The sequence below is a fragment of the Pteropus vampyrus genome, unplaced genomic scaffold (assembly GCF_000151845.1).
Source record: "Pteropus vampyrus isolate Shadow unplaced genomic scaffold, Pvam_2.0 Scaffold77, whole genome shotgun sequence".
Lineage (NCBI taxonomy): Eukaryota > Metazoa > Chordata > Mammalia > Chiroptera > Pteropodidae > Pteropus > Pteropus vampyrus.
Window position 1 is genome coordinate 1,765,339 of NW_011888858.1, and position 15,614 is coordinate 1,780,952.

The following is a 15,614-nucleotide window of genomic DNA, read 5'->3' on the forward strand; positions in this document are numbered from 1 at the left end:
CGCCGGGCATGGAGTGCGTGAAGAGCCGCAAGAGGCGGAAGGGTAAAGCCGGGGCAGCAGCCGGCGGCCCAGGGGTGAGCGGCGTGTGCGTGTGCAAGACCCGCTACCCCGTGTGCGGCAGCGACGGCGTCACCTACCCCAGCGGGTGCCAGCTGCGTGCCGCCAGCCTGAGGGCAGAGAGCCGCGGGGAGAAGGCCATCACCCAGGTCAGCAAGGGCACCTGCGAGCAAGGTGGGCACGAGCGCTTTCCTCTCCGACAACCCCTGCCCCGGCCCACGCGGCGGGAGAGCTGGACGCACCCTGGAGGGTCAGACCCGACAAGGCGTCCGCGGCCCGCGCGCCCCGCCCTGGTTCCCGCATCTCCTCCGGTGGCCGTCGCTGGGGACAGATGGGAGGGGAGGAGCTGGCAGCCGCGAGGATGCGGGCGAGGATGGGCGACGCCTCCGCTTCTCTCTTTTTGGTGGTTTTATTTTGAGAGTGTGCTGCGTGCGTCAGCAAAGCGAGGACTTGCAGGGCCAGTGTGTGTGTAGAGAAAAGATTTTGTGGTATCTCAGACTCTCGCATCCCAAAAGTTCACTCATCTGATGCTAACAGCTGGCAAGTCGATTCGCAAAAGCGTCCCTTACTCGCTTGGGAACCTTTCTCATCTTTTTTTTCTTGGATTTATAGAAGTGAAGACACGAGATAGAAAGTTTAATGATGAAATGCGAAGTAAGGACTTTCAGAGAGAAGTTGTCCCACGTTTAATTTACTTACTAGGAATTACAGATTCTTAAGCAGTAATGTAGCTAATTATTTGTGGGCAAAAAAATACACTCTTTGAGAATGATTTTATGATGCAGTTTATGTTGCGAACCGATGACCATTTTGTTTTTCTTGTTCCTTTTGTGTAGAATTTCCCTAGGATGCACTGTTCAGCAGGAATGCTTTTGAGGTTATGTTCAATAGTTTATTTTATTCCAAACAAGTACAATCTTGTCATAAATGAAAGAGGAAAATATAGAGAGAGTAAGTCTGAAAGGGAAAAAAATAAAAGATTTTTTTCTTTTAACTCTAATGCCTGAAATAACATTTTCCATGGGCAGTAGTTTCAAGGGAAAGTTAGAAATCCAACCTTGGCAGTCCTTCCCCTGGTCCCAGCCAAGGTAGAGAAAGGCAGGGAGGCAGTTCTCTTGAAATGACAGAAGCAGTTGCTTCTTTAATACAGCTCAGACTTTCTCCAGACTTCCCAAATAATTCTTTTTTTAGAGCTTTTCCCAGAAGTCCATATGCTAATAGATCTTTTGTCATTAATTTCAGAGTTCACTATTGAAAGCCTTAAATTGTGTAACTTACTGCTCACTATGTTATCGTTAACCTTAAACTTAAAAAATCATAATCCAAAACAGTTCACATACTTTTCCAACGGAAACAGTCGTTTTTTTCCTTTGGATCTAATTTATCAGTCATATGAAAGAGAAATGTGCATAGTTTAAGAATTCATTACAAATACTGAGATTTTCTTATAAACATTCCAAGGGAAATGTTAGTCCTTCCAAATCACTGTACTTGCCTTGTGAGGGAAGAAGGGTAGCTTAGTGATTGTTTAAGAATCGTCAATTCCAGCCTGTAGCTGAGACTGATAGTCATAAGGAACTACACGCATATCTCATTTTTAAGGTAGAGGGTCTTCCTTTCAATTTGTAAAAAATACAACACCTTTGAAGTGCAATAAAATGAGGTATACCTGTGGTTTTATAACCTCATTACCATGTCCTCACAGCTTCTCAGCATCGCTCCAGACTGCAAACTCCATGAGGGTATAGACTGGGTTTTACTTTATGTTTGGGAAAATGTTAAGAGAAATAGCATCTAAGACTGGAAAACTTGACATAAATTAGCCTTTTCTTCCCAACCTAAATTTAGAGATTTGGGGTATAGTGCCTGGGACCATTTATAGGAGAATGCCAGAGAGAACAGAATAATGTGAGATCCACCAGAGAACTTTTCTACAATAGAGACAAATGGAGATAAAACCAGTTTCCTTATATCTTGCTCCTGACTCCCGGGTGTGTTTCGACAATTATGAGAGCAAACCCAATATAGTGCTGTTTACTTCTGTGCCAGTTAGTATTGGGCTTTGCAAAGAATAGAAAATGCATGTTCTAGGTTCCTCCAGCCATTTCTGCCCTCACAAGAAACTTGAGTTTTGCTTCCTCATGTATTGAGAGGGAGGGGGCATTGTGGGACTTAGCCACAATAGTGTGGTTCAATCTGCGTCCTTTTGTGTTGGTCTCATGTAACCTGCACTTTTTGAGCATGTCATTACTGTTCTGGGTGCTGTAGAGCCAGGGATACACAAAACAGATCTGGTCTCGCCAATGAAGAAAGTATCCATACAAGTTGCAAACTCCCCTCCCAGAATGTTTTCACCGGAGCCCTGGATACACTCCTAACCTTCCCCTTATTTTCTGAGGTCACTACTTACCACCTTCTGGAGAGAGATCTTGGTCTGCTTCTTTTCTGTATCTCTGCGATAAGAGGCAAAGCCATATTCTTGAAAATCTGTTTGAAAGGTAATGAGCTAATCATCTCAAATCTTAAATCAGTCATCATGAATTTACTGCCATTGGATCTTTTTGAAGTCCCTGAAGTCATGAATAACTGGAAAATCAGATATGACAATTTAGTTTAATAAAAAGTTAATACAGATAAGCTGAGATGTATAATAAAATCTCACAGCTGGAAGAGAACATGGTACTTTATTCCAGTGCTTGGTTACACTTTTTGTTCATGGTCCTTTATATCTGAGTTCCTTGGCAATCCCATTTCTGCCATCTTGGTCCCTTTGGGTTCCATCCCCTCTTTTTCTCCCACAGAATTAATTTTTACTTGTGGAATCTGAATTCATTCTTAAGGGTCTCCCTTGTTAGTACCTTTAGGACCAAGTTCAAATTACCTAGCAGGTCATATGAGGATTTTCACAATAACTCTATTATTTGGACTCTTCTCTTCAACCCCCTTAATGGTCCAGCCACAATATCCGCTATTTGCTGCTGTTTAGAATCACACCCTCACTCTCAACTTCATTTATCTTTCCACCCTTTTAACTCTTAGCCTTCAAGGATTAGCAGATGCCACTTTCTCTGTGAAGCTCCTTGACTCTTCCACCACCAACCCCCCAAACCCCAATAATGTACTTGTCCTTCAGCACTTCCAGCCATTTTTTCAACAATATTTATTGCACACATATTGTATATATGTAAGCAAAAGGTATTCACACAGAATAATTAAGATGCTGAGCTCTAGAACCAGATTCCCTGAATGTGAATCTTAACTTTGCCACTTAGCCTTGAGCAAATTACTTGACTTCTCTGGGCTCGGGTTTCGTCATCTATAATATAAGGATTATAATCATACCTATCTCATAGAGTTATTGTGAAGAGTCAGTATTGCAAAGCTTATTCTCAGAAAGCACTGTGAATATCCATTGTTGTCGTTATTCAACCTGAAAGTAAGCTCCATGAGAGAAGGGAATTTTTGCTCCCTGTTATATCCCCAAGGGCCTAGATCAGTGCCTGGCACTAATAGATGCTTTAAATATGTGTTGAATGAATGAATGAATGAATGAATGAATGAATATATGAATTTGCCGGGTATACATCTATTCTCAGCCTTGAATTAGATAGACAAGATCCATCTGTGATGGCATTTACTGTAAGCTTTAGACAAAAACAAGTAAACAAATGTTCATATAGTTGTATGTGCTGTGAAGAATGTGCAACAGGGAAATAGGACAGAGACCAGGGGTGGATGAGCAGAATTAAGTGGGGTGCGCAAGCCATGCAGATTTCATGTGACGATTTCAGCAAAGAGAGCAGAGGGGAAAACAAGTTCTGCTAGTTAGCTAGCATAGCATCTCCCTGCAGCCTCCAAAGCGTTCTTTGACTGTCTTCCCTACAGGACTGGGAGCATCCTAAAAGAGGGACTCCATCTTATACTTCTTTATAAACACAGTGGCTAGCTAATAATTTGAACCTTGTTAAATATTTGTTGATTAAACAAAGGAATCCTCTTAAGAAAGTACCCTCCTATTTGGAAATGCAGGCAGTTGACTGTCCTGCCTGTCTGCTCTTTTTTCTCCTTGCATCTTCTACCCTCCTGAAGTCTAGGCAATACATCCAACATTGACTCATCTTATCCTGAACTCTAACATTAGGTGGTCACTTTCCTCCCACCTCCAAATTTCAACATTTCCACATCCTCTTGCTAGTCAGAATTAGGTTCAGAGCAACAGAAACTGTTCTGTAAATGGAAAAAGCTTCAATGAAGATTTTGATTTTCGGAAACTCGTTTTGTTAAATTTTAAACATTTGTCCTTTGAGCAGCTCATTTTAGGCTCATTTTTATGTTGATAACAAATCATTTAAATGCCCATGTTCTATTACTATTTTTCAATGAATTTGTGAACATGTGACATTGTGATGTATAATAAGAAATATATATTTGATCTTCATCCCATTCCTGCCACACAGTTCCTAAAACCCTTGGAATTTTCCAAGTGTTGAGAGCAAACAAGATGTCTTTTGTTAAGTTAATGAAATGACTTTTGGAAAACCCCTAAGTCACCTAAGAATGGATGGGGACTGATGGCCAGTGGAGCCAACCATGTGATCAGTGGGTTGGAACTTTCAATCTCATTCCCCCACTCCCACTCCCTGGGATGGGAGAGGGGCTGGAGATTTAGTTCAGTCACCAACAGCTGAATTTGATGATTTAATCAATCATGCCTATATAGTGAAGCCTCTAAAAACCCAAAGGATGGTGAACATGTGGAGGTGCTGGGAAAGTGGAGCTCCTGGAGAGTGCATGGAAGTGCTGAGTCCCTGTCCCCACACCTTGCCCTGTGCATCTCTTCCATCTGACTGTTTCTGAGTGATAACCTTTTATAATAAAACGATGACCTAGTAAATATGTAAAATGCTTCTCTAAGTCCTATGAGCCACTCTAGCAGATTAATAAACCCAAGAAGGGAACGCCCTTCTTGGTAGGACCTCCAGTCTTTAACCAGTTGGTCAGAAACATAGATGACAACCTAGATGGTTGGTTGGCATGTGAAGTGGCGGAGTCGGGCAGTCTCGTGGGACTGAGCCCTTAACCTGTGTGGTCCAGTGCTATCTCTAGGTAGATAGTGTCAGAATTGAGTTGAATTGTAGGACACCCAGCTGGTGTTGGAGAATTGCTTGCTGGTGTGGGAAAAACACACATGTAACTGGTGTCAGAATGGTAGAACTCAATTGAAAGTTGAAACAGAGGGTTCCAAAATTAAATGAAATTGTTAGTAGTCTGGCTTGTGTCAAAGGTTGGGGGGCGGGGGGATAATGAAAGTCAGTGCAATACTTTGTTAAACTGCCACTGTCATTCCACAGAGACAGTCAAGGAACCTGGGAGCGGGGGAACCTTAATCCAGATTTGTGGAGAAAGAACTAGGAATGAGTTCCTGAAAGAGTGATGTCCTGACCGAGGCAGGGATGAGAAGGAATTGGCTAGAGAGAAGCTAGCATGGAGCTTGGAGTAGAGTTAGAAGGAAATGAGACAAGCATTACAAGCAGAGGAATAACACGTGGTTCCACGGGGCTCCCTCACAGAGAGGGAGAGCAGGGGTGGCAGCTGGACCCTTAACAGCTCAGTGATCGAGGGCCTCGTGGTCCATTAAGTTTTGACACTATCACAAGAGCAGTGGGAGTGATGTAATTGGATTTGTACTTTGAAAAAAATCTCTGTTGGTCACCCTTAGGAGGATGGAAGTGGGCAACACTCACTAGTCAGGGATGCCCATTAGGAAACTATTACGATAATCCTGGCAAGAGAAACCTAATTCCTTCTTCACAAGACCTTTAGTTTCTCTCCCAAATCTTAGAAGCATTGTTGAATTGGAGATCCTAACCTGCCATGGCAAGCTGTTTGTTATTTGGAAGTGAAAAGCCTGTACTGTGCTTCTTTCTTCCAGAACAACTCCTCACAAAGTGCCCTGACATTACTCGCTCATTAGCCAGCCCTGCTCCCAAATTACAGCCACTTGCTCATTTCATTTCAGTAGTCTGTGCCTCCCATAATCCCCATTCCTCTCTCTTTGTGTTCAGATTAGAAACAGAAAAAGTTATATCCCAAAGACTCTACCCGGCCCAATAAAAATGTTTTAATTTCTTTTTCTGGCTTTAGTTGCCCTTCTTGAACACAGAAACTTCTGGAAAGCTGCGAATCACTGGTTCTTATCACTTTACCCAGTTTTAATCACTGCTTCTTAGGAAAGATTTGAAAACCTGAAGCAGCTTTAGAAAAGAATAGGCAACTTCGAAGAAGGATCTTAAAGGACTTAAGATTCTTTTAAAGGAAAGTAATTCAAAGAAGTTAATGTTTCTTCATGGTTTGGGAATTAGTTATTAAATGAAAGGTGCTTGACCTTCTGTTCTACAGGAGACTGAATTAAAGGGCCTGGAATTAAATAGCCATAAAGCACATTTAGTTTACGCACCAGGAACAGCTTGCAGGTGAAAACTGTGGAATACTGTTAAATGCTCGTGTGGGAGTCAGGAGTATTCTGGGAGGATTCTCTTTTGGAGAGCAGAGAGGTAACCTAAGTGAGGAGGGGGGATGTCTGGGAGAGGATGTTATAACTTTTAAGATTTTATTAAACTGAGCAGGTGCTTATTGTCATCCTTAAATGTGATTTCCATCCTGTCCCTAGAGCCTGCCCTTAGGGTATACTGTAGAAGAAACTGCCTTATAAGGCTCTCTTTCAGGGAATTTAGTGACAAAACTCCCTTGGATAGAGTCCAAGGCCAGCCGGCCTTCCCTCATTCTAAACTAAATTTCTCCCCACAGTGGATAAGATTATGGTGCTTCCTCAAGCTACTCCACAAATGATCTGACCTCATCTGTGTTTTCAACTGTTAAGACAACATCTTGTTTTTAGCAGCTGTTAAAAAGAGACTCCTGAATTATCAGCAAAAAGATTTTTAAGCCAGAGAATGAGTTTAACCTTTTTTGTAATTTAGATCCAGGAATGGCACCTGTAGACAGCTTTGAGATGGAAGAAGACTTAGGAGTACATAAACGAATGAGTCTGCTGATTTTAGGCAATTTTTTAAATTTCCCTGTGAATCTTTTGCTCTTTATGAGGTGATAGGAAGGTGAGAGGGACTAGAAATGTCTACGGAAAGCTTTCTCAAGCTTGTTCTATGTGAATTTTCCAGGTCGATCAAGACCACCACCCCACTAGCACCTCTCCTTCTGAGGCAGTCAAGAGAAGAAAGACAGGGGGAAAATGGTTATTTTTTACTTAAAATTGATGTGTTAAATAGTTAAATTAATGGCAGATCATCTGGTGAGATTAATTAGAAACAGCTGGAGCTAGCAATACCCCACCCGCTCGATGCCTTTGCCAAGCAGTGGGCTACCAGGGAGAGGCGCACTCCATGAAACCAGCTGGGCCCAAAAGGCCAGGTTTGCAGAGAAGTGTTGTCCCTGAGAAGTAAGAAAGATTCAGACCAGCTAAAACAGACCCAGTGACCGACCCAGTGTTGACAAAGCCCCATTCATAGGGTATGAAGTTTCTTACAGTGACAGTGTTGACAAGGCTGACAAGCCGATATGTTCAAAGCAGAGTGTAACCGCTATGAAAAAGTAACACCCTTAAAACTGAAGGCTAACATATATTATAAATGAAGGTACAGTTTAGTTTAACTGCTTCTCAGAGTTATTGTGAAGGTGAAATTATAGAACAGGTTATGAAATCACAGTGTAAATGTGCAGCACCAAATGTAAACACTCATTCAATAATGGCTGTAAATTCCTTTGGGGCAAGAATTCTACATCATGCCTCATAGGTGGTGATAGTGATAACTGAGGTTTGTAGGACTTTACAGTTAACCTAGGGCTCCTCTGGGTATTACACAACCTTGGAAGGTAAGGGAGTTACTGTCCAAGTTTCCAAACAAGGAGACTGAAGATCAGCCATCATCACTCTGCCAGTAAATAGCAATTCAGGTACCTAAATTTAGATATTCTACTACAGCCTTGCTGTTCAAAGTGTGGCACGTAGACCAGCAGCATCAGCTTTCTGTACTGTCTCTTCTATAAATCTAAAACTATTTCAAAATAAACAGTTTGAAATGAAGTGATTCACAAGAGTCACTTCAAACTTGTGAAAGGGTGTGGAAAAGGCTTTAGGAAGGCCTTAATGAATTTATCTTGCTTATATCTTCTTTTTGATGACTTGACAAGGGGGATATATGGTACATTCCTGCCTAAATTGCTCTAAAAGAGCTCTTTCAAGTAGCAGGAAATAGAAATTATATATGATAACAAAGTTCATGTCATGGTTTAATTGGCTCTTTGTGGTAATGTGGTGCGCTTTATAATAAATGTCATTATATTCTGGGAAAGATGGTATTTCTTCAATGAATGAATTTCTCTGAGGGGCTTTGTACAGATCCCTGAGCCCAGCATAGCATCAGTCCTTCCAAGCCAGATTAGAAATCTGAGAGCCAGTCCCCTCATTGGCAACCAATAGGCTCTTGAAGGGCCAGTGTGTTGGGAGCAGCTGGCATGAATATTTTCCCAAGCAGGATCTCTTGGGGCATAATGTTTGCGTGTGGTGTTTGATCATTTGCCAGGCCTTTCTGGTAACTGCAAGTAGGGTAAAGGAGGAGAAAAATCACTAAGATAACTGTCAACATGCTCAACTGTTCATTTTTATCTGAGGTTTTAGCCCTGAGTGCCGACTGAGTCCTGTCCTCAGCACCACTCTACCATCAATTTTCCCAGCTGGGATAATAATATTTACTCCACATCTAAGCTGTAGTTCATTATAGGGCTACTCTTGAGAGAATTTGCATTTTTAGGGACTGAAGCATGTTTTTTTGTCAGGTGACAACTTCCAAAAGAAGGAAATTCCATGTAAGAGTTTGAGAACTGAATTAAGCATAATCCATTCTAACTTTCTGAGGTTGGGGGCAGGGGAAAGAGCACTTAAATGTTCTCACAGCTGACTCCAATCACCCTGTTTTTTTCATGTTGATTTTCTTGAAGAAGGGATATCTCCAACTTTTTTGGAGGCTGTCTTTTTCCCTGAGTAAGAAAGGCTCAAAGGCATTTCATTTACATCGCAGCAGATGAGTGGGCCAGCGGTCAAGTGGTTGAATTGAGAAAGCTTTAGATCTAACATCTGTTCTTTTCTCTTCTGGCCTGACCCCAAGTAAAGGAGAAAAATTTATCAAGAAATAGATCTCCTGGAACATTCAGAAGGTTTTGAAAGAGACCACACAGAAATGAGGCTTTAGGAGTTTGTCGGGGTACCCTGAGCCCACAGGATGCGAAGCCTGCTCCTTCTCTGTGGGAGCTTTCAGAACTTCCTGCTCAGGAAACAGAAATCCAAGAGTGAATTTCAATGGCAGCTGCAGCAATTACATTGCAACCCTGGCTTCCAAAGGACTCCCCTCAGGAAGCCATAGAGCATGTGATAGAGAATGAAATGCTTAGGCAACAGCGCAGCTCTGAGCAAGAGAGAGGACCAGGCGAGGGGATTCATGCAGTGAGGCTGCTTATTAGAGATGCTCAGCTCAGTTGGAGAGGGCAGGCTGGGGCAGAGATCAAAACGCCACTAAGTTTTGACAGGCCAGGGCCGCCGAGCCAGAGGCCCCTCTCCCCTCAGGTGTATTTCAGATCAGAGCTACAGGACAGGAGGCAAAAGCCGATCCAGCTTGGCTCTTTCTGCACCACTAAGCCTTTGGTTCACTGGAAGATAACTGTCAGTGCAGGAGCAGGCTGTCAGAACCCAGTTGTGGTGTGGGAAAGTTAGCAGTCCTCTCCCTCTTTTCACCTGCTTTACCTGTCCCATCATTGCACGCTGCCCCTTTTTCCTGTCTGAGTGCAAAATGTGAGGTTCTTTTTCCAGAGCTTAGGCAGCAACTTTATAAATGGTGAGCTCTGCTCAGTCCTCTCCCTCAACTCCATCCCGGCCACTGATGAGCCACCTCTGACATTCCCCCCAAAACTCAACACGCCCTCCCTGAGAGGCAGCAGACACAGTCCATGTCATCCAGGAGATGGTTGCCCCTTTTCTCGATACTACCTTGAGATGAAGTTTTTACAGATGTCTTAGGATCCTAATCCACTGCATGCATCAGCCCAAAACCCTATGGCTCCTCTCAGTTCCAGTCCAGGGATTAGGGGAGACAGCCACAACCCCATGGTGACCATGGACTTGACAGGCATGAAAAGCATTTGTACCTAGCACATAAAGTCTCACTCAATGCCGTTTCATTTCAATTTTTATTGTTATTAGCATTGTAAACCCTGGTATGAGTTCATAAGTGTTCATGATATGTCAATGTCTTACTTTGACCAATCCAAACATAATATTGCCTTATATATCTCCAGATTAGATCTGAAACCTGTATTTAGATCTATGCAAACAAAATGGCAGGATAATGTTCTTATAAACAAATCCCTGGAAACTTCCATCTCCTTCTTGATCTTGCTTTCAAGTATTCCAGAACAAAGAGTCCTGTTTCATCGCCGAGAGATCTCTCAGGGTCTAAATACAGACAGTCACATGGGAATCACCCTGGATACCGGCCAGAGGGTTTGCTTTGCCTTACGGCACGGAATATTTCCATCAAGTTTGATGTCACATACATGATTTTCTAATGGCACCTTCTAGGTATATAGGACATTTGGGATTCAGAGGGACACTTAAATTCAGTGATTATTGATATGTGTCTTCCCTGCATATGGGGAGATTTTGGGGGGTTTTGTTGGTTGGTTCATTTTTTAAAAAATGTTGAAGATATTGACTCCAAAAAGGAATGTGAACCCAAATCACAGAGAATGGCAGAAAAAGAGTATGATTAGTATCCATTAGGTACCTATTGGTCATTATTCTTGATTTATAGAGACTCGCTGGTAGAAATAATAATGTCCCTTGCTTGAAATTCATATGTCTCTTTTCCGGCTTTCACATGTAAATTCAGCTTAGCAGGAACTTATTTTAAAAAATCAAAACATTTAACTATAAACAGGCATATTTAGACTCAAGAAGGTACCCACTTAGGTTGGACCTCAGCATCTATCTGAAAAGCGATAGCATCTACCCCCAGCACAGGGTGGAGAGCAGAAGAAATGAGTGTACAGAGGAGATTTAAGAATCTGGATAACTTTTCAGATCAATCAGCATCAGCAGTTTTGAGTGAAATTGACAGAACGTTGGGACTACCAACTCTTCATAGACTGTGTACTCTCTCACCTTCTAAGACAGTGGTTCTTGACCGTGGCTGGACATCAGAATAACCTTGTTTTGCTGAGGAACACTAGACAGCACTTCTGCACTATACTTGAAGACCATTTTAAACATTAGCAAGATCACCAATAGGTGATCTTGAAAAAAGGGGGGAAAAGTGTCATTAAATAGACTGTAAAAGAGACACTTGTTTATAGTATGAGAGCTGAAACAAGAATGCAAGGCATTGCTTTGTCCCACAGCTGGGACCTCAGATTTTTTGCTACTCTGTGGATGTCCAAGAATGGTTTGATATGGGGGTTACAAATAAATTTTAGCAAGGAGGTGGATTTACAAATATGGAATCTGCGAATAATGAGGGTCTACTATGTTGGAAATGGTCAGATCGGTGACAAGCATGTATGAGTTATGCTTCCTTTGAATGCCCCAAAGCATTTAACATAGTTCTGGGCACAAAGTAGGTACTTAGCAGATAATTGTTGGGCTCTTGATCCACTTTAATAAACACATGTACTATCCCTGTGTGGACTATCTCCATGGGGAGCTCCTGTTTTTTCCCTGTACCCATATGCTAGCAGGACTCCCATTGCACAGGCATTAGTGAGAAGTGTGAATTTTTCTAAGTTTTCTCAGAGGTGATGCGAAGTTCCCTCCTATTTCTCTCTCCAGTCTTCCTTCCAGCTAGAGTCTCCTGCGTGGCCCTTCCCTCACATAAAGCCAGCCTATTCTTTACTTTGCTCACAACCAGGCCTCTTATCTTGCTCCAGGTTTACTAAGCTCAGCAACTAGGCTCTACCTGGCTCCTCCAAGTTCACCCACCACCCATAGCTCAGGAGGCAAAGGTTACCTATATTCTCACTATAGTTGAAATGGAAAATTATGATTCTCTGTTACTCATGTCAAGTGCTTGCTTTTTGTAAATGCTGTGCTAGGTGCCATAAGGAAATGTACAGTGATGAGAAAGATAATGCCCCTTCTCTAAGGAGCCTACAAACCTGTGGTCTATCTGGTGGCTTGTGAAGTGTGGGAAGGCAGAAGAGGCAATTAAGACTAAAATGAAAGAGACCTCATGTAATTCAATAAAAATGCATACACACAAAGAATGCATATACATATGTACGCTCCTCAGCTCTTTCTAATCATTGGAAGCATATATTTTCTGAGCAGTTTCTACTGGAAGGAGAAAAAAGTGAACAAAGGTACATTCACATTTGTGGCCTATGAATACATTATAGTTTATAGACTGTAGGAGCTTATAAATAATGTAACTATGGCTAGATGTGTAGTATATAAATGAAATTAGTTTTTACGTTGCCCAAAATGACATTCTGGAGTGAAGAGGAGTGAATTTTATCTTTGTTTGCTCAGAATCGAGCTAAGGATAGAGTATTGATCCAAAAGAATCTTAAATATTGTATTTAAATACTTTGATATACTCCGGGGGGGAAAAATATGCAGTAAATTAACTTCGCTCTACCTCCGTGGTAAATGAATAAAAGCAAAATTTTTAATAGGCACAATGACCTATTGAGACCATGAGGATACTGTTTTGCAGTTAGTAATCCATTGTCAGATGTTTAGCTGTTTTGAGAAACCATAATGGATTTTAAATTCTAGATTTGCATATTCTAGTTAATTAATTTCAGCTACCGTGCAGTTTCTGTGTGTGGTGGGAATGTGAGCTAACTTAATTTCCTTTTCAAAAAGATCTTTTTTGTTACTGGAAAAAAATATAAACATTCAAATTTATAGAATTTATTGAAATTAAATATAATCATTATTATTTTCATTGTACCCAATCCATATTTTATTGTATTTCTTTCTACTGTTTTTCTAGGTATATGTTATATAACTGGTAGTGCTATTCATAACTTTTTTACATCGTTTTTCATTTATATTTTCCATGTGTTTAAAATATTTTATAAATCTCATTTATAATACTGCATAATCATTTGAATGGACCACGATTTACTCCATGCTTTCTCCATTATGAATAACCTTTAAATTCACATCTTTGGACATAAAGAGCTTCTTTCTTCTGCATTATTTCTTTAGAATAGATCCCAAATTGGAATTACTGATTCAAAGGTACGAAAATTTTTTTTTAATTTTTATATATTGACATTGGTGATTCCAGTTTAAAAATTAACCTCTTCTAAATAATTTAGAACTGTTTTCTCCAGAAAACAAAAGGCCAAAGCAAAGTATTCCAATATGTAGTCGAAATTACTTTTTAATTATCTTCATTCTTGGGTTATACGTGTGACTGTGCCTCTCCTGTGGCATAGAGACCATTTGAGAGTAGTACCTTCACCCCTGTTTCTATTTGTGAAATTTGTAATGACTGGCCAAAACCAAGAGTCCTGCCAATTCTCTAGTTTGCATGCAAGATTGTCAGGCCCTGGGAGTAGTCCAGACCAGCTGGAACTCTTCCAGCAGGAGCAAAAAGGCTCTATGTTTGCTATAATGCTTTTCATTTGTTAAAAGTCCAATTTGGCCAATAAAATATTTCAAAATAATAGAGAGATGGGAAGATTATGCCTTCATACATCATTTAATTAGGGCTCATAAAAAGCACATGCATTCCTGCTAGAGTAGCTAGAGAACATCTGTTGTAGTGGACGGCCATCTACATGAGAGATAAACAGTAAAAACTTTATGAAATTTGGAGGTTTTGTCTTTAGCATTTATTCATAGAAGGAAAAAAATGGCCTTTACAACTCTATTGGCCTTTACAGCTACAGTCAAATACCCATACATTCGATTCTCAGCATCTCCACACATAATATGGAGACCATGACTTGACCCCTTGTTTCATGTCAGCGTGTGAGACGTACAGTTACTCGCCACCTCGCAGGGAGAGCCTCTGGCCTGCTCCATTTATTAAAACCGGGAGAGAATCTACTTACAACATTTTACTGCAGTGTCTTTGGGTCCTTAAAGAGATGGCAAAGCCTTGTTTCTCTTTTTTTCAAATCCTTTAATCTCCAGCACATTCAGCAATAATAATCCTTTGTTAGGTAGTTATTCCCACTAATACAGTAACAAAACAGTGCTGGGAATACATTTATAAAGTGAAGATGCTGCACGTGATTTTTAGAGTAGAATTTTTCCCATATTTGATGAGATAGGAATACTAAGAATGCCTTAAATCAACATAGCACAGGATAATTTATAAAAATGTTCACATACACGCATACGTAAATCACCTTTTTTTTTTAATAGACACAGACAACATTTTATTGGTTATCAGATGTGAAAGGGAAGAGTAGGAAGGTAGATAAGGTATAAGGGAGGCAAATATATGGACACAGAATGAGATTTGACTTTGGGTAGAGACCACACAATGCTAAATACAGATGACATATTATTGAATCATATGTCGCCTTTTTAATCCTCACAAGGATGCTGCAGTGTAAGTATTGCCTCCACATTATAAAATCACAAGCAAGATTCAGTGCATTGGAGTGCCCAAGCAGCACCGTGATTAATGGGCATCAAGTGAAGCTGGAGCAAGGATTTCGAGTGAGCTGCCACGTGCATGGTGCATACACATGTGCTCACATTTAAAGCCACAGGAAGTTAAAATTGAGTTTCAGAGCCAGTTAAACATAAGAGATGCTTCATTACAGTTCTTGATCTATGGATTTCAGTTTCCATTCCTAAACTCGTGTCTCCTTCATTAAATTTCCTGTATTAATATGCTGCATTTCTACAATGTCCAGTTACTCTGATTATTACCAATGCATGGAAACGCATATACTTGTGCTTATTTTGTTAAACCATGTAGGTGTTTTTGAAGAAAACTATCCAGAGATTCTAAAGCTGTTGTTTTAGTAAATTAAAATAATTCAAGGTTTTGGCAGAGGTGATTGTCTAATAAAGCATAAAATTATTCTCCAAGTGCCCATGCTTAACTTGGTTAATTATAGGTGGTCCATCCAACTCCCAAAACATACACACTGCCTGGATCTGTTAGCTTTGCTCAATAAAATAACCAATGCAACGTAAAATTTTCTGAGTAAAACGCAAGATAAGTCAGAAAAGGTAAATCAGATAAATTACTGCTCTCACATATATTTTCTAAAAATAAAATATCACTGAAGAGCATAAAAAGAACTTTGTGAAAAACATATTTTTAATCAATTTGAATAAAATCGAGTCTTGTGGAGATTTCACTGTTTTTCATGTGTGCGTGCACTTGAATGCGTGCTTTTCCTTTGTGTGGAATGAGAATGTGACCCACTGAGAAGTCCTTAAAGCCAACAGGGTGTATCATAAGAACTAGAAGGCCTCACTTGGACGATGCCAAAGAAAGCAGGAAATAGTAAGT

At 40.7% G+C, this 15,614-nt stretch overlaps 1 protein-coding gene across 1 annotated transcript in view; it reads left to right on the top strand.

Annotated features, from left to right (window-relative positions):
• The first annotated feature begins 6 nt into the window (after positions 1-6).
• Positions 7-15,614, top strand: part of IGFBP7 (insulin like growth factor binding protein 7) — a 71,192-nt gene continuing 55,584 nt past the window's right edge. The window contains exon 1 of the mRNA XM_011362605.1: positions 7-231. Within this exon, the coding sequence (XP_011360907.1) occupies positions 9-231 (223 nt within the window). The 5' untranslated portion in view covers positions 7-8. The remainder of the gene's footprint in view (positions 232-15,614) is intronic.